Source organism: Drosophila sechellia, chromosome X (assembly GCF_004382195.2).
Source record: "Drosophila sechellia strain sech25 chromosome X, ASM438219v1, whole genome shotgun sequence".
Classification (NCBI taxonomy): domain Eukaryota; kingdom Metazoa; phylum Arthropoda; class Insecta; order Diptera; family Drosophilidae; genus Drosophila; species Drosophila sechellia.
In genome coordinates this window covers 2185617-2210381 of record NC_045954.1, presented here as the reverse complement: position 1 = coordinate 2210381, position 24765 = coordinate 2185617, and the positions used below count along the sequence as shown (strand labels likewise).

General features: G+C 43.5%; 1 protein-coding gene and 1 long non-coding RNA gene across 2 annotated transcripts; one reads left to right on the top strand and one right to left on the bottom strand.

The window, feature by feature from the left end:
• Positions 1-7265: 7265 nt before the first annotated feature.
• Positions 7266-8226, bottom strand: LOC116802289. The gene is made up of 3 exons (XR_004362666.1): positions 7677-8226; positions 7471-7484; positions 7266-7410 (listed from the first exon to the last, which is right to left on the bottom strand). It is a non-coding gene; the product is annotated as an uncharacterized LOC116802289 (long non-coding RNA).
• A 1961-nt stretch (positions 8227-10187) lies between these two features.
• LOC6616137 lies at positions 10188-23575 on the top strand. The gene is made up of 2 exons (XM_002040466.2): positions 10188-11296; positions 20584-23575. The coding sequence occupies exons 1-2, from the start codon at positions 10932-10934 to the stop codon at positions 21515-21517; spliced, it is 1299 nt and encodes a 432-aa protein (XP_002040502.2). The 5' UTR covers positions 10188-10931; the 3' UTR covers positions 21518-23575.
• Positions 23576-24765: the final 1190 nt, after the last annotated feature.

The following is a 24765-nucleotide window of genomic DNA, read 5'->3' as shown; positions in this document are numbered from 1 at the left end:
GTAAATTGCGCAAACTATGAAATAGCACCAACTTGATAGGTATGTTTGTTTGTTTGTATGCAGATGCAGCAACTTGCATGCGCAGTTCTTATAGCGAAGGACATCCCCCGGTGTAGATAGTACTCCTGTCCATTGCATAATCCCAACAACCAGCATCGCAATCATGGCACGGGGTAATCTGCTTTCCGAGGTGCTACCCACTACACACCACATCCACTTGGCATTTAGATGGTAGCGTCATCGCCACTGGATGTTCCTCAGGTCGCACCTGTGGACTCCTCGAGCGTAACCGGCGGCCAAAATACTTTGACTCAGCACTTCGGAGTTGAAACCCAATGTCAGATAGACAGAAACCGAAACAGAAACAGAAGCAGAAGCAGCAAGAGAAACGAACTCGAACTCACCGCACACGAGGCGAGAGTGCTCGGTGGAACAACAAATATATTTGTGGGGCATTAGCCTCTAGATATTTGTTTGATATGCGCTTTAGAGGTTGGCATTATTTAAGGTTGTGTATATTTCGGCCGCAAATTATTTGGGGCAACGTCCGCGAGCGACCATGATGGCTTGCTGCTCATACATACATGCATACATGCGTACATCACTCCGCCGTCCTCTTCTAATCACTCCACTCGCTTATCGCTTAGATAATACATATTTTGCGTCGAGGAGTCTTGGCAGCCCTCGTCACTCGGCCAGATACGAAACGTAGCTCTGGAATCCGTTGGCTTTCTTCGATCGAGTCTGCTCCAAAGAAATTAAAATCAATCATAGTCCTCATTACCGTCGGTGGTTTACAGGCAAAGGATGGATACATTGGTACTTCCCTGTGTACCAATGCAGCAGCTAGTGTACCATTTTTTTATCGACACAGCGAGGGGAATTCGAATTCGGATGGTGACGTGACCATCAATCAAGCGCCTCTTGCTCTTGCTTTTGCGGATCGAATCGGATCGGATCGCCCCGAAATTCGAATGCAACACAAAAACATTAAAAACAAAAAAAACCAGACGTCTTCGTCTCCGTTTGAGTTTCAATTTCAGTTTCGGGCCGTCCCAGTCCCAGTCTCTGGCTGCGTCTGTCCGTCCGATTTTTTTTCGTTTCTCTGCGGCATTTTAGGGCGGACAATTTCATCAATGTCTTTGCCGCCACTGTAAATGCTCGAGGGACAGATACACATGCCCACTTGGCCACAGCAGCGGCCAAGACAATATATGCCCATACATACATATGTACATACATGGGTGCGATTTTGGCGGACTGACTAGTCTCGTCTATAGGTATATAGCTCTCTCTCTCTCTCTCTCTCTTCCACTTTTCAAATAGCGCCAAAGCTACTGACATATGTACGTATGTACATACATACATATTTGCATTATTATTGCCTTGCGATGCAGGGCACATGGCTAACACGAATACTGAGCCCCAAGCACTCAACGCCGCAGATGCTAGCAATTTGAGCCCAGCTGTGCGCACTGAAATCTATTTGGAATACAACTTTGGCGCTTGTGGAAACTTTCGTGTGCCCGCTGAACTTCTTTACATTTTGTAGTTTTTTTTTTAGGTTGCTTTCGCTGTAAATCCCCTAAAAAAAAATACGAAAATTCCCCCAACGGTGACAGACGCACTGATGTACTTATGTATGTATGTGTATGTACAAGTGTGCATACTATTGGTATTGGACTACGTAGCATACATTTTCAATGTCACGTATTGCCGTTCAATTTTTGTTGGCACACACACACACACACAAGCGCAGAGACAGACAAAAGAGAACGCGCGTCTTCATCAGCAACTTAATTATTAAATTAAATGCGCTAAATGGCAGCACACGCGAGTGCCAATAAAACAAAATACGAAAATGAGAATGATAACGTGGGCTGGATGACGGAGAGGGGGGAGGGCGTTGAAAGAGGGTGGCGCCACATGCAGCTTACAACCTTGTCCGTTAAGAGGCATCGCTGCCGACGTCGACGCCATTCGGCTCCACACTTCACTCGAAAATCCACATCCACTCCACTCCTGCTTGCCAATTCCCCGCTCTCTTTCCACGCTGCCCCTATCACCCCCCTACCCTCTTCGTCAACCGTCTACCAACTACCGCACAGCAGCATGTTCATATGTTTCGCTTCCACTGAAATCAAAATTCATGAACGTTGTCATGAGAAATATGCAGAAAAGCGTGACAATGAAGGAGCCTCGCTGAATTTATCGCAGGGAAATGGGAGAAATGGAGATGGGCCGTGGTGACCACTTTTTATGCCGACCAAATCCAGGGAATTGAGGAGTTGGTAGCGGCGACTTGATAAGCACAGGCCTTTTGAATGGTAATAACTCCACAAAGCCGCAACCTGCCGCTACCCAACCACCAAGCGCGGCCCAGCCCCGCCCCCCTCCTCCTATTGCTACGCCCATGAGCAGAGCCCTTCGCAAAACAAATACAAATACTACTGATTCGCGCTCTCTCTCTCTTGCACTCTCTTTTGGCGCTCTCTTCGGCTGATTGTGCGCGCCCGTGCTTCTGCTCCACTCTCTGGCTCTCTTGCTTTATCGCTCCGCCTGGCCGTTTCATTTTCTTGGCTTGGCTGGCTTTGAGTGACTTCTTGGCATCTTCAACGCTTTTTTATGGCTTTTATGGCTAGAAAGCCGCTTTTGGCCGCCAGCTGTTGTTGGCCAAAAGCAAAAAAGACAACAACAACAATAACAGCACGGCGAGTGGGTAAATGGCAACATGTGTATGCATGCACACAGCGTTAGGCTTACACACACACACACACACACACACGCTGGCAGCCCGACGCTTTGAATGCAAGCCCACATATTTATTATTGAGATGGCACAGTTACACCTGCGGCACCAATAATAGTTGCTGCAAAAATGCTACCCAGTGCTGCCATTCTCTTCCACTGCTGCCTGATGGCGAATCAATTACTGAACATACTGAACATACTATTTAATGTTATTTCAGATGTTTACATTCGGCGAATGATCTATTCTCTTGACCGCCGTTGTGTGCATACACACGAGCAGTTGTGTTGCTGTTGTTTTTGTTGTTGCTGGAAGGAAAACCAAACGTAAAAAGCGCGCGCGAATACAGGTCGACGCTCGTTTGTTTTTGGCAGCGCGGCCAACGTCGACGCAGGCGGCGGCAGCGACGTCGGCGTCAACGACCATTGCTTATGATTTTCGGAAATTCCAATTTTGTCCATGAAAATGCTAGTGTAAATGCTTATCTCTGGCGTTAAGAGATAAGCAGATCGGTCAGAGATTGTGACGTCACTATGCCGCAGGCAATTCAAGCTTTGACAAATGTTGAAAATGGGATAAATCCCGATTTTAATGATGTATCGAAGGGATACATACATACGTACAGGCAAATGTACATACATATCTGCATAGGGGGCATTATTAATCCATGCTTAACGGCATCAATGTAGAGAGATTGAGAATATTTAGCTTATGTCAGTGAGATTTCCACTTTTTTTGTAGCCTTAAAGAAGTGCTCAAGCCAATTTCAACTGGCAAACTGATTTTTTCGTGCATTATTTCCACCATTTAGTTTTTCATTGGATTGCTTGCCAAATATGGTTCAAGGTTTCGTTTTCTATTTCTTGGCATACATTTTTTAGAAGCGTGTGGACTTTGTTTTGCGCGCTGATTGTGGCTCGCTGGCTAATTATAGATTTTCAGGGGTGTAGTGTGCGGAATGAATTAGCGGCTTCGCCGTTTTGTTGTTCCTTGTTGTTCAGTGCGCCCCACTTGAGTGTCATGTTTGTTTACGTTTGCCAATAATTCGGAATCTTTGGGATACTTTGCTTTGATTTCCATTTTTTACACTTTTTTGCCCGCGTCAAACCTGTTTTTTTGCTTCGGTATTTCCATCGACTTCAAAATACGAGAAATAGCCGTGGAGGAAACAGCACCAAAATAAAAGCCACTCTTTTTACGACAGTTTTGATATCCAAGAGAGAACAAAATCGACCAGAATTCGGCAAGTTTATAAGCCATTAGTGACGTCACAGCCAGTGACGCTCTGCGAACCTCTGACGTTAATCGACTGGTAAAAAAATAACAAGCGAGCGAGCGACAGTAACCGACGAGCTATTGATATTCGATAATAATTTAATTAATTAAATCATAAATACTCCTCTCGTTTGACTGCAACTTGCGGGCAAAACATAAGAATGGGTCCGCATTACGTTACCTTAGGCCAACGTTACGTACATCGCACATCGAATGGCACACAAATCAAAAATCCAAATCGAAACGTGCCACAGAAAAACAATAACAAGGCAAAACTGCATTTAACCACACACACATATACACATACATACATATGTAAGCAAGGGCGGCGAACACGCATTCTTACAATGTTTATGCGCCGCTCGTTTCCTGAAATTGTGAGGTAAGAAAGCAGATAAGGATGAAAGCGTGTATGCGTCGACAATTTGTGAATGGATTTCGATTTAACGAATTAATTAGTTCCTGAAGCCCACGCATAAACTTAGTTTGAAACAAACACAACAATGCGGTGATAATGCTAGTGAGTGAGCGAGTGGGAGCGAGAAACTCCATCTTGCGTTCTCCTTCCAGCAAACTGCACTCGTACTCGCACGAAACTTCGAGTTCGACATCGACTTTTAGATTTTATTTCGTGTTTCGATCGCAGACCACAAGTAACCGAAACAAAAAATGAGATGACGAACGAAATGAAAAAGAAGTAATGACGAAGAAGAAGAGGCATGCCCTTGGGTCGTTGTTGTTGTAGTTGTTGCTAACCGCTTTTTGGTAGCTAAATATTTGAAGACTTTTGAGGTTATTATGCTGCAATGCATTGTTTTGCCGTTCGGATCACTATATGCTTTGGTACTTAAACAAAAAAATCCACTAACCGCAAAACGAATGTACATACGTATATGCATGTATGTATGTATGTATACCAGCAAGAAAAACATTGCGGTCTGTTTTTTATGTTTCCAAACAAGCTGCGGTATTTAAAAGACAATTTGGGGCGAGTGTGCTGGGAACCGAACACCAAATCTAAACAAAGCCTATATTGCTTTCAGTGCTAAGCGATTGCAATCCGTAGTTGCAAGTGGATAGAACCATGAGTGAGTCACAGTGATTGACACAAATTTCTAAACAGTTGTGTATAGTGTTTCTATAAGTTATCATGCCTATGTATTTATTTAATTTATGTATCATCCAACGGATACCGAAAGGAGCGCATTATCGCAAAATAGGCTGATGATGAGTCAAAGAAAACACGAGGTCTTCACGATTAGGGTTCAATATCCCGTATTCCAATGGCCTTTTCGGGTATTTCCACATTTCGGTACCTACCCTTATCTTTCCTCTTCTGCGCTCCCCGTTTCAACGATTCAAAGGCGAGCAATTGGATATTGAAAGTGGTATTGGAATTAGCTGGAGTACTGCGCTTTCAATGGGGATCATCCCACTCAATTAACGGTGCTTTTCATGGGCATAGTGAGGACTTAAAACAGAGGGGCATCTTAACATTTATCAACAAATTAGATAGTTTTTTCCCTCATTTTCGATGATATTATTGACCAACTAAAGGATTCGAGTGCTACATAAGTGATCTATTAACAAATATCCCTCTGCCTAGCTACGCCCTTGCACTAACACCCCCCCCCCCCCCCCCACGCTGTAATTACTGTTAACCAAGCTTAGCATTGTCTTTGGCCCTCTGTAACGTAACTGTAACTGTAACTAGCGCGCTTTCTCTGCTCTGCCGACGCTGACGCCTCAGCCACTGTCCGTTTTTGGGCTACTGGCAGCAGGTACAGTGAACACCGAACGACGATTCATGGTCGTTTTAGTGACCACAAATAAGAGAGTTGGTGCCATTTTTACTTGTGAATAGTGCAGAATTGGAGAGGGAAAAATGAGAGAAGAAACCCAACAGAAATCTTAATGGATTACGAAACACTAGTCACTTAGCGAGTGTCTGCTGTACACTTTGTGCGGCATGAATGGAGTGGAGTGCGAGGGGATTGGCGACTAGACAAAGAGTAGGCCGCTGGCCCACCCTCTGCACCCGTCGAGTCGGAAGTGCCGATGAGAGCGGCGAGAAAAGAAAACAAACTGTTGGCGGCTGCTTTCTCAGCGAGAGAGTTCGGCTGAGCGAGCGAGGGAGCCTGGCTGTCGAGGATGAGGATGTTTGGCGGTGGAGGGGAGGCAAGGCCGCAATTAATTACAAACTCACCCAGCTGTCCCCACACGTTGCCCCTGTCCGCCAGCTTCTGCCACTTCCTCTTTCTCCCCCAGCTGCTCCTCGCCAGTCTGCATGCGAAAAGTGGCACGTATCAATGTTGAAAGCATAAACACACAAAGAGACCAAAGAGGCGCTCTCTCGCCAAAGCCAAAGCGAAGAGCAGGAGGAGGAGCAGAAGAAGCGGCGAGAAATGCTAATGCCTACATAAAACGGCAACTCTATGCAAATTTGAATAGTTCATTTCGATGTGATGCATTTGTCTACTTTTCCAACTTTACACGAAGTCATAGAAAATAATTGTGATGTCACACCCTTTATACGTTCTACGCACATTTGATCCTTTCATTACTCTTTTTTCTTGTTGCTCGCCTGACCAAATTACAAATGACCACACAAACATGTGTTCGAGTGCAGGAACAACAGCCACCTTGCATAAATGGCAACTGTCCGTACGTAATACGTAATCCGTACTACGTACTACGTATGTACATATGTATGTACGTATGTATGTACATGCAATGTTTGTCTTCCTCCTTTTGGTTGCGGATGATACCCACTGAAAGTAGAGTTGAAACGACTAAAAGTCTAACAATGCCCACTGCCCCAAGCACAGTCGTTTCTTGAATGCAGCCAAATCAGCAAACATCACGGGAAGAGCGTGTGTGTGCAAGTGTATGTGTGTTTGCGAGTGTTTGCGGGCCGACAAACATGCGCAGGCTGAAATCTGCTGACGACGCTGAGGCGGCATTTATCACTCCCAAAAAGCGTTGGTCTCCGCAGGGGGGTGGGGGAAGGGTACGCGCATTGGGAGTCATTGATTTTCGTTTATGAGTCGGGCAGGCGACGCTCTCACTTTTTATACGTTCATTCACACGCGGCACAGTGGGCCAGAACAAGAACAATTGGGCAACAATGAATTTGGGATGACAAGCCTTCGAATCTGAGACATGCGTACAAACAAACTTAGGAAAAATCGAAAAAAAACCTAGATATTGACCTAGGGTGGTTTGAGCCCAACTTACCTATGGATTAACACGTTTGCCAGGTAAATACTGCGATTTGTAAGATTTTGTCTTTAAGACGTTGGATAATCCCCGACAATCCACGCCATCAGAATCAATCCGTTGATATGCGTTACTCCATGAAGGGTTTGAAGGCCGAGTATTTGTTGGCTGTATGGTTAAAACACAATAATGCAACAATAAGTCATCAACTGCGCTGCCAATTTATACCACTGTGCTCTCCGCTGAAGTGAAGTGGCCGATGCAAAAGCAAAGAGAACGTCCCCATCGCAGAGAGAGAGAGAGAGATAGAGAGCAGTCATGAGTTGAGAGAGTGAGTATAAAAGGTGTAGGAGGTGGTGGAGGAGGAGGAGCAGAGGACAATGGAAGGGGAGGAGAATGGGGAATTTAAATATGTTATTGATAATTGAAATTACCGCGCTCCGCCGCTGCTCTGCCAAATGCAATTTTGTTGCAAAGTTTCGATTTCGTTGTCACTCCCATCCACCGCTTTTTGTTATTCCCACCTGCACATTGAAACGAAGCGAAATAAAAGCGCGTGCTAAGGACTTAATGGCAGTGCACTAAAAACATCTTCAAATTCAAACGGAATAAAATTGAAGCATGGCGCTGATTTCGCTGCCGCTGTCGACGCAGGTAGCGGTGTGCGTGTGTGTGTGTGTGTCCGTTTCGGTTTTTATTTACTTTGTTCTGGTTGTTTTTTCCAGTCTCTCGTTTTCCTTTTTGTTTTTTTGGCTTCTTTTGTTATCGGGCAGCAAATTGAAAGCAATAAATACTTAATTGTTAGCTTGTTGGTCATGTTGGTGTTGTTGTCTCTGCTGCCGCTTAATTACGTAATTCCGAACTTATCTGGGCGACTTTAAGAAAATGCAAAAGAGCGCGAAGCGTGTGGCTATGGAAATGGAAGCGATGCAGCGAATGAGAGGGATGTAAATGGAATTGGTTTGAGGCGCGAAAGAAATCAAAACGGTTCATTTAAGCGGCAAAAGAAACAGAAATGATGAATAGAGGTGGAACGAGGAGAGGGAAATATGTATGTAAAACCATTGAAAATTTGCAATATCGAAAGTAGGTGTAAGACAAATGACGGCTGATTCAAAGTAATGAGTAATTTTTAAAATGCGCTGCATTAAATCAAAATCGTATGTACATACATACATACATACTTACATATGACTTGTGTACGTACATACATATGTGTATGTGTGGGCATTATAAAAGATGAACTACCGAGATCGAGATCGAGTTGATGGCGCTCTAAAAAGAAACGCGCACAGCAAATGTTTCTGGCTTATTTGTCCTCTTGTGACACAATTAGCTGATAAAGTTCCTGATGTTTTTCCCCGCAGCCTCTGGCATGTGAATGTAAATCATCGTCGTCATGGGAGCTTTTGTTTCTGCGAATTTCAATTTTGAATAAACAAAATCAAAACGAGAGCTTTACTTCTTGCGGCTAAAAACACTTTGCACAAACACTTGCAAACCCTAAGTATGCATGTGTTTGTGTGTGTGTATGTCGTCATCGTGAGCACCAGACGTCATCGTCAGCGGCGCCTTAATAATAGTACACAAAAATGATAAACAAAGATCCCCCCACTCAGTACTCAACCCCTCTGCCCATCACAACGCACGCTCATGAACTCTTCCCTTTCTCTCGCACTCGCACTCTCTTTGTTTGAGTGCAAATTTGCATTGTCTCTTTGTGCTCGCACACAAACATATGTACATATGTATGTACATGTATGCAGACATAAGTGCGCACATAATCACACACGCTGACTAGTGCCAAACTGACCTCACAATTGTTGTTGTTACGATTATTTGTGCCCGCTTTCTTGCTTTTATTGTTGTTGTTTTTCGGATCATGCTAAAACTGTAAATGATGATATGAACTTGTTGAAGAGGAAGAATCGATCGGGAAACGGGGAAGGGGGTTGATTCGGGCGTGCATTTTAAAACATAAAAACATAGTTTATAGACCTTCTACAGAGAGTAATCATAAGCATACATACATCCATACATCCATGTATACGTACATATTTAAGAAAACGTTTAAAAAACTATTCTGATTCGCACAAAACAGACTATAGGAGACACTCTACAAGCATGAGCAGATGTATGCGTGTACATACACATGTGTGTGTATCATTTTGTAAAACCCGTTAAGCCGAGCCGATAAGTTCAAGGGGTTACCCCCCACGCCTAATTTGGCAATTTCTATGGATTCGAATGATTCCATGTTAGCGCCGTGTGGATTTCTCAATTAGCAGCTGCCGCAAGTGAAGGTGATTGCCTTAGCAAGTACTTTGTATATCCAAATCCAGCCAAAGTCACTATTTTTACATAATAAAGGGGCAGGAGCAACAACTATGCGGATTATGCTCATCACCGAAGCGCCCAACCACCCACGCCAACACAAACACACCACCCACTGACCAGCGATTTGCTTCCGTTACAAATGAGTGAAAATCTTTGCGACAAATATACATACACATGTACAGTGCAGGTGGAGAGAATAGCATTGAAAATGTTATAACAGTTTTATGGTATGTGGGAATATTGAAAAAATTATGACAGTCATTTGTCCACGGAATATCGTTGCAACTAAGATTATTTTGTCTGTAAAGATGCAGATAAATACAATATGTCTTTTAACTTAGTTCATAAAGTCAATAAGTTCATTTAGTTTGAGACGATTGGCCTAACAACTTTTATTTAAGCGCCTAGGTGTTATTATTTGGTTGCCTCAGCTGTGTGTATGCATGTACAAATACGCACGTAGGCCACTCGCTCTCGCACTCTCTCTCTCTTAGGCGCTCTCTTAAGTCACTTCCGTTTGAACGCAACATCTGTGCGCTCTGCCGCCGCGGGCAGAGGCAGCGACGCCACTGTGGCAGCGGCTGCGAGCGAACGTCTTTCATTCAGCGTTTGCGTTTTTATTTCGTTTCGAACGCGAGAACCGTGCGGACGTGTGCGGTTGAAACAGAAACCGAAACAGTAAGCCACGGTGACCAAGCACCAAGTTCTCTTCACCCCTCACCTTTAACCCTCAACAGGCGGCCACCGAAAAATTAGAAGAGACCACTAAGAAATAGAAACAATTAATGTGAAGCCCCCGCCCCGACCCCTCTGCAATTTTGAGTCAATTGTGTGCCTAAAACCAAACGAACAAATCCGACAGTTTTTGTTGCATTTTTTTATTGTGTTTGACTACATAGCGTAAGCAAGTGCAAGTTCTTAAAAAAAAAGAAAAACACGAAAATTCAAAAGTCCTGGATTATTTTGAATTTTGCCAAACTTCAAAGACAACAACAATAAGCGGCAGGCTCGACTAACGGTGAACAGCCAAGTGAAATCTCAGGCAAGGCAACAACAAAAAGAAAAACAGAAATCAGCAAAAAGAAAAGAAAAAGCAAAGTCAGACAGAAGAAGAAGAAGCACCAGCAATACCAGCAGCAGCAAGTGCAAGAGAGCAAAAAGAGCTCGCAAAAGAGAACGTGTGTGCGTGTGCGAGCCGAGTGTGTGTGACTTCCTTGTTTCAAGTAATTTATTGAAAATCACCCGAATCAAAATCAAATTGCAAATCAAGGCAGTTGTTTTCTGTCTTCGGCAAAGAAAAACCCCACAGACAAACCAGCAAACAATACACACACTTGCTTGAAAAACGCACAATGACCTTGCCCACAAACACACACGCATCTGCAAACGACGGCGGCAGCGGCAACAACAACCACACCAATATTAGCAGCAACAACAACAGCAGCAGCGACGAAGACTCGGACATGTTTGGACCACCCCGCTGCTCCCCGCCCATCGGCTATCACCATCACCGTTCCCGTGTGCCCATGATCTCGCCAAAGCTGCGGCAGCGCGAGGAGCGCAAGCGGATCCTCCAGCTGTGCGCCCACAAGATGGAGAGGATCAAGGACTCGGAGGCGAACCTGCGGCGCAGCGTCTGCATCAACAACACCTACTGCCGCCTGAACGACGAGCTGCGGCGCGAGAAGCAGATGCGCTACCTCCAGAATCTGCCCAGGTGAGAAGACAGTTCCATTTAGTCTCACTCAGAGAACATAACCCGAAGTCCTAAACTCATGTGGTTAGGTTTAGTATGGATATGGATTTAATGGCTATGAGCCAGTGACCTTAATTAAAAATCTACTGCGATTAGTGCAACGATCCAGTTGCCTAACTCTTGCATAAGTCGTGCAATCGCCAGTGATCTCTTACAAGATTGTAGTTAGCGAGTTATGAGATAGTTGAGTGGTTAGGAAATCCATACTTATAGCGCATGTGATATATGCATAGCGGTTATAGATTTACGCCAGTATTCCAGAGGTACGAACTCATTTTCATTGAAACGGACCTTCTTTGCGAATCGAACATCATAGTTTCGAGTGTGTTTTTGTTGGTACATTTCAAGCGACTTACTCAGCAACTAACTCTAGAGGTTTCTATTTTTACATGCACTTAGTCAAAGCAACGAACAGAAAACCCAGTAACTTACTGTGTCCGGCTTTTGAAATATGAATCTTCCAGCCGTCGGGTTAAAAACGAATGTATTTGGTCATAAATAGCGAAACAGTTGCCCAAATGACCGCTTCAAATGGAGTAGAGGTAGTAGGATGCCCTTTTCAGCCGATTCTATACACATTTCCACACTTTTGGCCAGGAATTATTTGTACGAGAATTGAGAAAATGCCCAGACATTGTTGAGTAGTAAAGCCCATGTAAAATAGATTTGCAATTCAGCAATTATGCCTTCAAGTCAAACCAATTAAGAGACGCAATTTTGTGGCATTTGTGTGCGGCGTTTGTTTCTTTTTCGGTCGGTCGCATATTTAGATTTCGATTCAGATTCGTATTGAGATTCGTATTCGAAGCGAAAGGTCGAGCTAAGCAGCCGACACAGCTGGAAAACCCTTTGATACCTGATACCTGATACGGTATGTAAATTTTGCCAAATAAATTAACTCATTATGCGAGTGGGTGGAGTGTGTCTCGCAATATTATTTCAGCCTCCAGTGCAGGTTACACTCATCATCATCATCATCATCATCATCATGTGAACTGTCATGTGAACTGTGAACTTGGGGGCGACGCCCACGCGGCGGATGCTTGATTTGTTTTTGCCCTTTTAAAGTGCGTGGTGCGTATTGTGCTCGCACATGCATACATATCCATATATACATATGTACTGGTACATACAGATATAGATTTATATATAGCTACTGCTGAAGCTACGGCTACAGCTTTAGCTTTGGCTATACACAGATGTGCGGTTGCCTGGGTTTTAAAGGTTAAGAGTTGAGAGTGGGCGACTTTGCTCTTTTCCCAGTTGCGTGGCATTTGCGGTAGTTAAAACTGAAAACTGAACAGTAAGCAAATGCGATAATGCAAGGTGTTGAGATGTATGTGTGTGTGTGTGCGATGCATCCGTAACCGACTGATGGCTGACGGATAGCAGTAGTGTGTGGAAAGGGGATGGGGGGTTTGAACACCTAATCGACACCAATGTTGAATGATTGCTGATTTCATGGCTGCATGTGGAATTGGGACTTCGATTTGATAATGATTATTACTTCACTAGCTCAAACGTATTTTGCTACAATTGTATCTGTGCTCCCAACTAGCACAAAGTGTCAGTTTGGCAGTGCCAACGATGATGCAATTATTCAGGCCCAAATACAAATACTAAGCAACATTTTCTATGGCTTCCATAAGGACTGTCTGTCTGTCCGTCCGTCTGTTCGTCTGTCTGCCCCTTTCCACTGGCTGGCCAATGCTCAATGCCGATGATACTGCAATGTTGCAGCAACAATCCGACAGATACGAATATACTTGTGAAGATACAATGGGGATATACATGCATACGTACCACATACAGATACGGATACAAACACAAGGAAAGCGGCATATTTCATAGCCAACAACATTCAGGCCAAAAACCAAAGAAAACCCAAAGCGAGAAGCAAAAAGCAGCGCAAAACGAGCAGCGAGCCACCAAAGCAAAGCACAGCACAGCACAGAAAAAGCAAACCAAACCAAAGCACAGCAAAGCAAAAGCGTAGCATAGTTAAACGCAGATACTCAGAGACATAAAAACGCGACACGAAAACGAAACTAAAAACAGAGGAGAAGCCCAACGGAAACAATGGAAAAAGTAGTTTGGGCCAGTAATTAGGAAAAAAAAAAAGGTCCCAGATAGCTCGAAAAACGAAGTGGGCATAGTGGGCTGTTGGGCTACTTAGCCATCTAATTGCAATGAAAGAATTGTAGATTATCCATCCAAATGGGCTTGCAAGCTATCGTTGAATGTAAAGATACTTCAGAAAGATACAAAGATACTTTGGCTCAAAAAAAAAAAAATGTAAAAATACAACAAATGAACACCGAAACTAATAAACCAACAGAAAGACATTAACATTTCACGGAAAGTATTAAGTACATTACTGAATAACAAACGGAAATAATCAATGCATCTACGGCTTGTGCAAGGCACCAAAATAAAACCCAATTGATATGTTAAATATTCAAGCAATAACCAATTGAAACCCCGAAAGATAACAGCAAACATTCCACTTAATCAATCAAAATACAAAAAAAATAAAATTAAATACAGGAACACAAATGCACACACGCATCGTTCGAAACAAGAAAAACACCAGGAAAAAAGGAATACAAAAGAAATCAAAGCCAGCAAATAGGAATTTTTACATATATATGTATATATATGTATGTACGGACAACTGCTGGCTGCTCTGTCTCTGAATCGTTTTTTTATATTTTTTAATTTTGTATCTGCTGTTGGTGTGCGCTAAAAACAAAACAAGAAAACGTTGCGCTCGTTGAAATAATCACGTTCCACTTGCAACAAAAAAAAAAAAAAACAGCCGCAACAACAACAAAGAGGCGACGATAGCCAAAGCAATTGTTGTTGTTTTTACGGGCACATGCCAACAACACCAGCAACAACAAAAACAACAACGGCAAAAGCAACAACATCCAGTGCACTAAACCTTCAGACTTTGCCAACACATAGATGTTTTTTGAATCTGTGTGTCATTATTTTCGTCTTGCCTTTCCACACGTTCGCTGCGTCTCTTAGCCTATTTTTTTTTGGTATTATTTTTGTTAATTTTTTAAGTATATGTATCTGCATTTTTTACTCTAAAGAAACATATGTTCTGCATTTAGTGCCAGTTGCTAATTTCAGATGCAAGCAGTGCTTGACAATTAATTCTCTTTATGTATGTAGATGTATGTACACAGATCTAAGTACATATTGTACAATAAGCCACTCGAATATGAAGCTTACGAAAATTTTGAGAAAATTCAACTAAAAGGATATAATTTATTCTGCGTTCTCTATATGAGCACTTCCTTAACCGTTAAGTGGCGCCACGCCTATGTATTTTCGTCTTTTAGCCCACCTGCTCTCGGTCATAGATAATCTATTTATCTCTCCATCATCGGCGAGCTTGCTTTCTTTATTTCTCCTTCTTTTGGCCCGCTCGTTTGCTTGCTTTCATCAGAGAGGAGAAAACAAACAAACAAACAATGCAACATACCGTTACACGCTTTGCAAAGTTAATTCATCGCCGATTTTCCTTTTGGCCAGCGCCTCGCGTTTCCGTTTTTGCTTTTGCCTTTTTGCTTTTGCTGTGTGCATTCTGCTTTGTTTGACATGTTTTCTCTTCGCCCCTTTGCACATAACCAACACGTACGCACACTGAATATGTGGAATGGAATACAGTGTGTGTATAGTGTATTTTATGCTCATGTGCTTATTATTACTCTGTTGCTTTCCTGTAGCTGCAATCGATAATTTAATTACGAACAAAAATATGTTAAACGGTGAAATTGAAATAAGCACAGCCGCTTAAAAGTGTTATTATACACACAAGTGGACAAACATGTCTATGTATGCCTGTATATGTATATGTATACATATATATATATATATGTACGTTTAGAGTGCGCGGAGGATGAGGATGTGCCGGAGATAGCGATGGACGATAAGTTATCGCTGATTGTCGGCCATGCTTTTGCATGCGCTTATCGTTCTGCAATGCGACAATAAAAATTGCTCATCGATTGATTTGCATTGCGTTGTTGCATTCTTAAAGGACGACATCGTAGATGAAAACGGAATACTCCATAAATGTAACTATTGTAAGGATGGAAGTACGGACACTCTTTGGTTCAAAATTGAAATTCGCCCTAAGGCAAACCAACTGAAGCTGAATGTGGCGAGTTTTAGGCGGATGACGGTAGTTTGGGGAAGTTTATCTACACAATATCCACGCTGCTCATTGCTTATGCATCCGCTCGCTGAAATGAAATCCATACAAATTGCTGCTGCTGCTGTTGCTACTGCCTTGCCTGCTGCCTGCCTGCCTTCTTTTTATGCATTTTAAACACTCTCGACATTACGCCAAGCAACAGTCGTCGGCGCTGCCGCTCACTACCCCAAGCACAAAGCAGCACAACAACAATGGCAGTAACTACAACAATATCCAGAGAAACTACAAGAGCATTAACGACAGCCAGCAACAACTATGGATGAAATACCAAAGCGCAGCACGGCAGCAGAAAACAGAATAAATATATATGCAATCATGGCGGCATCGCACTGAAAAGGGACAGATACTATTAGTAAACAGCTGGGAGTACGCAGGAATACCCAAACCAAACCTATCGAAATATAACTAATACTAGCTGAAGATCTAGCACTGAGCCCAGCCAAGGTACCGAAGAAACGCTCTTATCCAATCGCTTACCGAACGGAATCTCCTCGCCAATCAGTCTTCGGAAGACCTCCCTCCACCCGCCCGCTTGGTGGTTTCCTCCGCTCGTGCTCCACGCCAGTGGTGCTTCCTCTTCCACTCCGGCACTCACTAATGCACCCGCAGCACGGCAGACATCATCGCATAGTGGCATAGTGTAGTGCATAGCATTTTGTGTAACCCACTCAGGCCGCCCCATTTTGTGGCGTCGTCGTAATAATTTCGCGACTGCGACGACGTTTTTATAGTTTTCTGTTTTTGCTTCTTTCTGTTCGGGGCTGCTATCTTGTCTCCTTTCCCCTGGGCTTTTCGTGCTTTTTTTGTTTTTGTTTTTATTGTTGTGATTCCGATTCGGATTTGAAATCGTGTGCCGACGCTTTTTTCTCTTTTCCATCTCACCATCTATTCGGTAATGCGAATTGCACCACCATTAGCTACTTTGAAAAGCAACCGTTCTATTTTAGTAATACTCATAAGTAATTATGATGCTTGTGATATACATTCGTTGAGATTCACAATCACATCGCTCAGTTATGCATTTTTGCATACATCGATTACTTCGATTGTTATCGAGCGTTTTGTGTGTTGCGCTTGCATATTTGTCTCGCTGTTGTTACTCTTATCACCATTGTTTTGCGAAATGCTTAGAACCATTCGATTATACAAAATCGAGTGTCTGGGATAAAGATTGGGTGAATAGCAACTAGTTTCAGCACCTTCCCGCCCCTGTTATTGTTGTTTACCCGCCTGTATTACTTTTAATTGTTTTTCAGTTCCCGCCCACCAACCTTGCGACACGCGCGCGCCTTTCGCTCCCTTCGCCCTCTTCCCCACCTTCTCCCCTTTTCGCGCATTCCCTCCTTATTTTTGCGCCAATCAAGTTATCAGAGAGAAGCTCGGACTGATAAGCAGATAGAGATACACGACGTGTGCGGATGGATGGTGATAAAGTTGAGGTGTTGCTGGGGATATATTCAGCTCAGGTGCCAAGGTTTCTGGTTTTTTTTATGTTGTAATGGAATTTTCAAACCTAAACGAAGCGTATCGAACCGAACCGATCCCAAGTTAACTGAGTTTCTTCGCTTTGCTGTCTTTTCTTTTGTGCATAAATGTTTGAGTTTGTGAATGTGATCGCTTAAACGAATTGAAAAGCTTATTGGGAATTTATTTGGATTTTTTCTGGATATTTAAACCACAAGCCCATTTTGTGTTTTTCCTTTTTTTTTTTTTTTGAAAAGAAAAGAAGACTGCGAAATGAAGTTGTCTTTGACACGAAACTGCCATCGCCCCATGTGGCTTGCCACGCCCCTCTTCAAAGGTCCCTCTCCTGGCATTCGCCGCCCGCTCTTCCGGCTCGTTTGTAGCCCCTCCCTCGTCCTTCCACCCCCTACGCCCCCCTCCTCCCCCTTCTCAACCACCCCCTGCGCAAACACGGACCAAGTCAAAAGCGCGCTCAATGACCCCCAACAGCGTCCTACATTCGCGACTTGGCGCCCCTTTTCCACCCGTCCCCGCCCGCCCTTTCTCCCCCGACTTTTCCACGTGAAACCCCCCGCGCTGTTGCTGCTCCCCTTTTTTCATTTTTTCCTTTGCTTTTGTGTGCACTTGTCGTTTGACAACGTTTTCGTCTTTCTTTGCCGCTTTCGCTCTTTCATCGCTATTTCTCTTGCCCTTCCCCTCCCCGCCCCCTCCCCACCACTCGCTCCCCTTGTCAGTCAAGTGCAGCAGGGAAATCCTTGCCCCCGCGCTCGCTATCCCCTCCTTGTGGGGCCAGATTTCAATTCGATTAATCAAAAATGAAATACAGGTCAACCATGTGTAAATCGCAGGAAGAATTGAATAAAGTACCGAACCTTTAAAACCCTAGACTCCCCCTTCCCATCTAGTTAAACTTTTCACAGTCGCACTTCATTGTTTTTGGCCGAAACACAGAATTCGACGTATGGGGGCCTACGCATATAGTATGCCTGTATGTACGCACTGTAGCAACACATGGAAAACATTGGCTAAAGAGCCTTGAACTGGAAAGCCCCCCAAAATAAATGGAGCGGGCGGGGTGGGCAAACAAAAGCAAAGGTTGACCAAGTTTACTTTGCCGGGGAAAGAGGCAAGAAGAGATTAACGCGTAATAAGTGTGCCCCAATTTCGGCTCGAATTCAGCGAGGAAGTCCCCACATATTTAATGTGGAACGTGGTACGGATGACGAGCTCTGTGGGGTGGGGTGGTTGGTTAACGCAAAACGGACCGACAAAAACAAAAAAAAAAAAAAACCGAAAACGTGCGCAAAACGCAAGACGCAGATAAGACAGTGAGGCGAAGGACAAAGAAAGCAAACTAGAAGTGACAAACCCAAAAGTTTTGGGCTTTTTTTTTTTTTCTGTTATCAGCCGCATGCCGCATGAATTTGTGCGATGATTTGTGCTAATTGCATGGCTTATATTGCATATAACGCATTACTTTGTGTGTGTGATTAATCGGGTTTATTAATAGCCCCAAACTGCGTCCACAAGCCACTGATTAATCCAGAATGCTACACTCATCGTGGTCTTTGTAACTGCTTTGTGGTTATTTTAAGATGTACATACATATACTCAGATTCCTTTCGGCTGCTCGCCAAATGCACTTCGTAAGTGGCCACCTACTTGTCGTGAGTTTGGAATGCATATGTGTGATCTTTCTACCAACATTGGTAGATGGAAATGGCCAAAAAACCGGAACTGGCAGTGGCACTGGCGCGGTGAAAAGGTTACCTCTTGCCCTTCGTTCCGGTTGGCAACAGGGAAGAGGCACCACTGGGATGTAGGTAGTATTGGTAACTATCGCTAGAACTGAGTAAGCCGAGTGGTGGTGCCCTTTTTGCATATGTATTTCTCTTTCGCGAGTCAATCCAGTTAACTTTGTCTCCGCTTTGTGGGCCACTTGTGCAATCCGCCGCTCCTCTCGCCGCCATCTCGGCCATCTTCTCCGCTGCCTTCTGGCTGGCACCTCATTTGGCCAGCAACTACTGCTCAGTGCGCTCTTGGCTGCTTTTGCTGCTCCCATTTCGTTTTGGCCGTCCATCATTTCAAGTTAACGGTTGCGCGTGCATTAAAAGCAACAGCAGGAGCAACAACAACAACGAAACTAACACACTTTGTGCCCCTGCCCCCAAAAAGGCCCCTCTTTTGGCCCCTTTGTTGTACGCTTTCTGGTTTTTTGGTTTCTATAAGTTGAGCGATTTTTTGTTGCTTCTTCGTTTGGGTTTTGTTTCGTATCGTTTCGTTTTGTTTTTGTACAGATTCCTCCATACTTTCGCTTTTTTTTCGCCCCCTCCCCCCTCCTCTCTCTCTCTCTCTCTCTCTCTCTCTCTCTCTCTCGCTCTCTCATTCCAGCGGCGTGTATTTAATTTTTTTCTCCTCGGGCCCCTTGGTTATTGCCGCTTTTGCCATTCTTGTTGTCAGTTATATTGCTTTTGTTGCGTCGCTTTAATAGTCAACATTGACATGCTCAGCTGCGCATTTTAATGCGCTGTTGTGCCTGCCATACAAAACCACCCACCACTTCCCCATTTAAAAGGTGGCCCACACCCCCCCTTCTCCTCACCACACAAATTAGTTGGTTAATCAGGGATACCATTGTACCTGTTCGATCTAATTTGTTAGATTGTAAAAGAATTTCCAAACCTATCTAACATACGTCTGTTTTCAACCTGTACCGTGTCACTTCTGCTATCTACCTTGCTTCAACGTTATTAGTTTGTGCTTTTCCCTTCCGTTATGGACTGCCTTTTCTTTTTGCTCTTCATTTTACTTCAAATGGTTGCCATATTGAGCGCGGAGGAGCAACAAGAAGTGGCGAGGGGTGTAGACGGTGCGCCATACACAGTGATTTTATTGAATGAGAAATCTACTGAAGTTTACTGAAATTTACTGAAATTACTTCGCTCGCTGCTGGCCACCAAGAAAAGCCAAAAGCAGAAGGCGGCCCACAGTTGTGCCACAGTTGTTGGCCCAGTTAATTAAAAACGTACCCCGACCGCCGCTCTCCACCCCTCGCGCTCTCCAGCACAAATCCTCCCGCAAATACACACCCACCCAGCCACCCAACCATCAGGCTGGCGGAAAAACCCCTTGGAAACAAACACACCGATGTCAGGGCTGAGTTAAGTTTCGAATGGACTGGGATCTGGGATGCGAGGCGCTGGGATGGGATGGGGTGAGGAGTGGGTGGTTGGTTATATTATTGAAGGGCGTTGAAATGTTTATGGCGAGATTACACCGTTAACTGATTTGACACAGCTCTGTGTGCCATGGGTCTCTGTGGCGTCGATAGGTGGGATAAAACGAGGAAGAGATTTAGGTTAGCTTGCTCTAGTCTCGATCCCGATACCTTAAAGCAGAGATGAATGAATAATGTTGGATAAAATGAATATGAGATACCAGAGATATGCATTAATATCTGTGCATTGATTATCGAACAGTCCCTGCACTTGAACCACTCTTTGCCACCCACCGTTGACTAACTTTCCCCACCACTTTCTCTCTCTTCTTGCAGAACCAGCGACAGCGGCGTAAGCACCGAACTGGCGCGTGAGAATCTCTTCCAGCCGAACATGGACGACGCCAAGCCGGCCGGCAATAGCACTAGCAATAATATCAACGCCAACGGCAAGCCTTCATCCTCCTTTGTCGATGCCTTTGGCTCCTCAAACGGATCGTCGTCGGGTCGCGGCGGAATTTGCTCCCTGGAGAATCAACCGCCCGAGCGTCAGCAGCTGGGGACACCCGCTGGAGCCTCCGCTCCCGAGGCGGCCAATTCGGCGCCTCTTTCCGTTTCGGGCTCGGCATCGGAACGCGTGAATAACCGGAAGCGCCACCTGTCCAGCTGCAACTTGGTCAACGATCTGGAAATACTGGACAGGGAGCTGAGCGCCATCAATGCACCCATGCTGCTAATCGATCCAGAGATTACCCAGGGAGCCGAGCAGCTGGAGAAGGCCGCCTTGTCCGCCAGCAGGAAGAGATTGAGGAGCAATAGCAGCAGCGAGGACGAAAGTGATCGCCTGGTGCGCGAGGCTCTGTCCCAGTTCTACATACCGCCACAGCGCCTGATCTCCGCCATTGAGGAGTGTCCCCTGGATGTGGTTGGCTTGGGTATGGGAATGAATGTGAATGTGGGAGGAATCGGTGGAATCGGTAGCATCGGAGGAGCTGCAGGCGCTGGCGTCGAAATGCCCGGAGGTAAACGGATGAAGCTGAATGACCATCACCATCTCAACCACCATCACCATTTGCACCACCATCTGGAGCTGGTCGATTTCGACATGAACCAAAACCAAAAGGATTTCGAGGTGATCATGGACGCCTTGAGGCTGGGAACGGCGACGCCGCCGAGCGGCGCCAGCAGCGATTCTTGCGGACAGGCGGCGATGATGAGCGAGTCGGCCAGCGTGTTCCACAATCTGGTGGTCACCTCGTTGGAGACATGAAAGTACCAGTGAATCCCCGAGCAGCAGACAAAGATTAAAGAGTTTAGATTTTATATAAGACATTTGCATACCGATTTTAAGCGAACATTTAGGCTATGACCCATGTACTAATCTCTAAGCTATTATTAGATAGGAAGGAGCAGGAAGAAGATCGGGCGGATTGGCCAGTATTACTCATTAATGGCAGTCGCGATTTGTACAAACAAAAATACACAAAAATAGTTGTAGGCAATGGAAAAAACAAAAAACAAAAATCAAAGAATTTGTAGTCAAAACAGCAGAAACAAACAAAAAACCAGAACAATCTATAAGTTATATTTAAAGCAAGGAAAATCAACTCCATACTTGTAACAAATCGACAAAAATTCAGTTGTGGTTTCCATTTCGGTTTCGCAGAGAGGTCCGTTTAATTCAAAATACTAAATACTTCCAATTAAACGAAAAACTTTGTATATGATGTATATGCCAGTGACATTCCACATTGCTATCCCTACAGAATTTTTGTATTTTCTACACAAATCCCATCCATTGGATGTTCTATAAAATATCTCACACACGAAAGAGTGTCAAAAAATGTCTTGCGTTGAGAAATAAATATGCGTACATACAAATATAGTGTTTACAGATAACCTCCGAAGTTCTCCTAGTCATACAAAAAACCAACCAACTAACTAACGAAAGAGAACACACCACGCTATCCCAAACAAATTCTAAAAAATAAACAATGCAAGGTTTCATTTATTACATTTCAAATGAACTTCGTTTATTAAGCTTAGTTGGTTCCCACTTTTTGGCCTGTGCACAATTACAAAGGATGAAGACAATGTTCTAATAAGAAAACTGAGACATGAAAGCAAGTTAAAATAGCAATTAAAACAACAAAAAACAAAACCACAAAATATTATACAAAAAAGTGCAATTAGAATTTTTTAAAATATTGATGAAAGCAAGCCTCAAAAACAAAAACAACAAAAGTGCATTCAAAAAGATTTAAACACAAATCGGGCAAATTAACAAATTATAAAGGTAATAATATAGTAGACAAAGTAAGACAAACAAGCAAAAACCACAAAAAAAAAAAAAAACAATTTTTTCTTCGAAAAAAATTACGGCTGTGATAGAATTTTAAGTTTTTGGCTAAAAAAAAAGAAGGGAAGAATTGAAGTGAAATGAAAAAAGGAAAGAAACCACAAAAAATTAACATTTAAAGTACTACAAAATATACCAGGCATTAAATCATGAATATTATGATCTATGTGTAAAGGAACAGTTAGTATTTGTAAGACAGAAGAAGAAAAGAAACTAATCGAGTAGAAGAAAAGCGCGTGCTGTACTTTCTTTCCGCGAGAGAGAAGCGAAAGAAAGAGAGAATCGCTTGGCTTTCATTGATTTTATATACAGATATAACATATTTTTTGCATTTTCTATAAGTCGCCTCGCCTCGCCTAAGCTTTCGATTTCGTTACACGTTTCACGTTCCTCGTTCCTCGCTTTTGTTTTCGTTCGCGTTCGCGTCATTTTTGGCCCAGAAGAAAGCAGACCACAAACACAAGCAATCTGTTCCGTTCCCACAAGTGGAGATAGTTCCATGGGTAGCACGAGTATATCTATGTATATACCATTTTTTTTAAGTCAAAGACTCAAGACTCCAAGAATCTAGAGAGCAGGTCCTTCATCGATTGAATGCCTTTCCCATCTCCCCATTCCCCCATTTTCCCATTTGCGTTGCTCCCGTCGACTTTTGTTAATGCTTAAGTTTTTTTTATGATATGAAATGATTATTTTTGATATGTTTATGCAATTATCGTTCGTTTTAGTAGAAGAATTACTTAGCCTATGACCGTACACGTTAAGTGAACTTATCCGTATGTATTTCCATTATAGTTAATATTCCTACATATACAGACTACATGGATGAACCAATATACCAATATACATTATACATACATACATACATATAGTGCTCTGCCCGATCGCGTATTGATCGCGCCGCAGGCGAACTATGGAACATTCAAAGCTATGCAACAAATGCAAAATAAATTATACAAAAAGTCCAAAGAATCCATGTTTTTATTTCGTTCCGTTGATTTCGTAGATGGTTGATTTCACACGTAAACTGCTGTTTTGGTTTGTATGTTTATGGCTTTTGTGTTATCCTTGCCATCAGTTGAGTTTTTCCCACAAGATGTCTTGGCTCCTATAGATCGAAGTTCCCCATCCCGCCCCCTCTAATTGGCCAGATGGCTCGCATTGATAACGATTGCCCAATTCCAATTCGCTGCGTGCGCCTGTGTGTGAGATCATCGTCGCCGCCTCTTTCGGCTGTGGTTGACCTAGCCAGGGTCGAGCTGCCCTGCCTGCTGGCTTTGTGTTGTGTTTATACATATTTGAGGGTCAGATTTATTGAAAGCACAGCGATGATCAACACTCGAAACTGTTCCGTTGACTGCATTCCGCTCCGCTCGCTTTGAATGCCAAATTATTGGACCGACGCTCTCCGGCTTTTAGATGGGTCTTTGTCTCTGCCTTTGGCTTTAGCTTTCGGGCTTGGGATTTCGGTTTTTGGCCAATGCCCAATGCCGTACTCGTTCAACGACTCTTGATTTCTGGCCTTGGATAAATTGACTTGTGGCTTCCAGTGCGGCGGAATCGCATTAGCACGCGGATGGGTTGGGCTTTGGGATTAATGGGGAAAATACGCGATGACTTCCTGAATGCTGATGGTTCAATTTGATACTTTCATGCCTTGCAGTTGCTTGCATTTATTGGAGGATGTTCCCACTTGGGTGCGGGAAGAATTGGGGGAACAGAATGGAAGTGAGGTACTCCAAATGGGCCACTTATGATTTGCCAACTGAATAATACCTCTTACTCTATGGACCAGTCTCTCTAGCACATACACATACATACATACATGCGTTCATACATACATATATACAACTATATAAACTTGATTTCCGATCAATGAATCGTAGTCGCAAAGTTGGAAAACATCGCTTTCCACTTTCATTTTTGATTTGAATGTTCCAAATGATTTAACTGCATAGAGATTATATATATATACATACATATATTTAGTATATACAAACATGTAGAGGAGTTAAGGATACATAAGTGCTTTTTAATGGAATATATAGACCGCAACAGAGAAATTACCACTCACAATGTGAGGACAAGTAAAATTGTATTGAATGACAAATGACATATGATCTAATTATACAGAGCCTAGATGTACGTATTTATTATGA

Excerpts from the sequence above, each read along its gene's own strand:
- LOC6616137 (XM_002040466.2), top strand. The coding sequence starts at position 10,932 with ATGACCTTGCCCACAAACACACACGCATCTGCAAACGACGGCGGCAGC. Across the intron at positions 11,297-20,583 it reads TACCTCCAGAATCTGCCCAG|AACCAGCGACAGCGGCGTAA; the intron begins GTGAGAAGACAG and ends CTCTTCTTGCAG.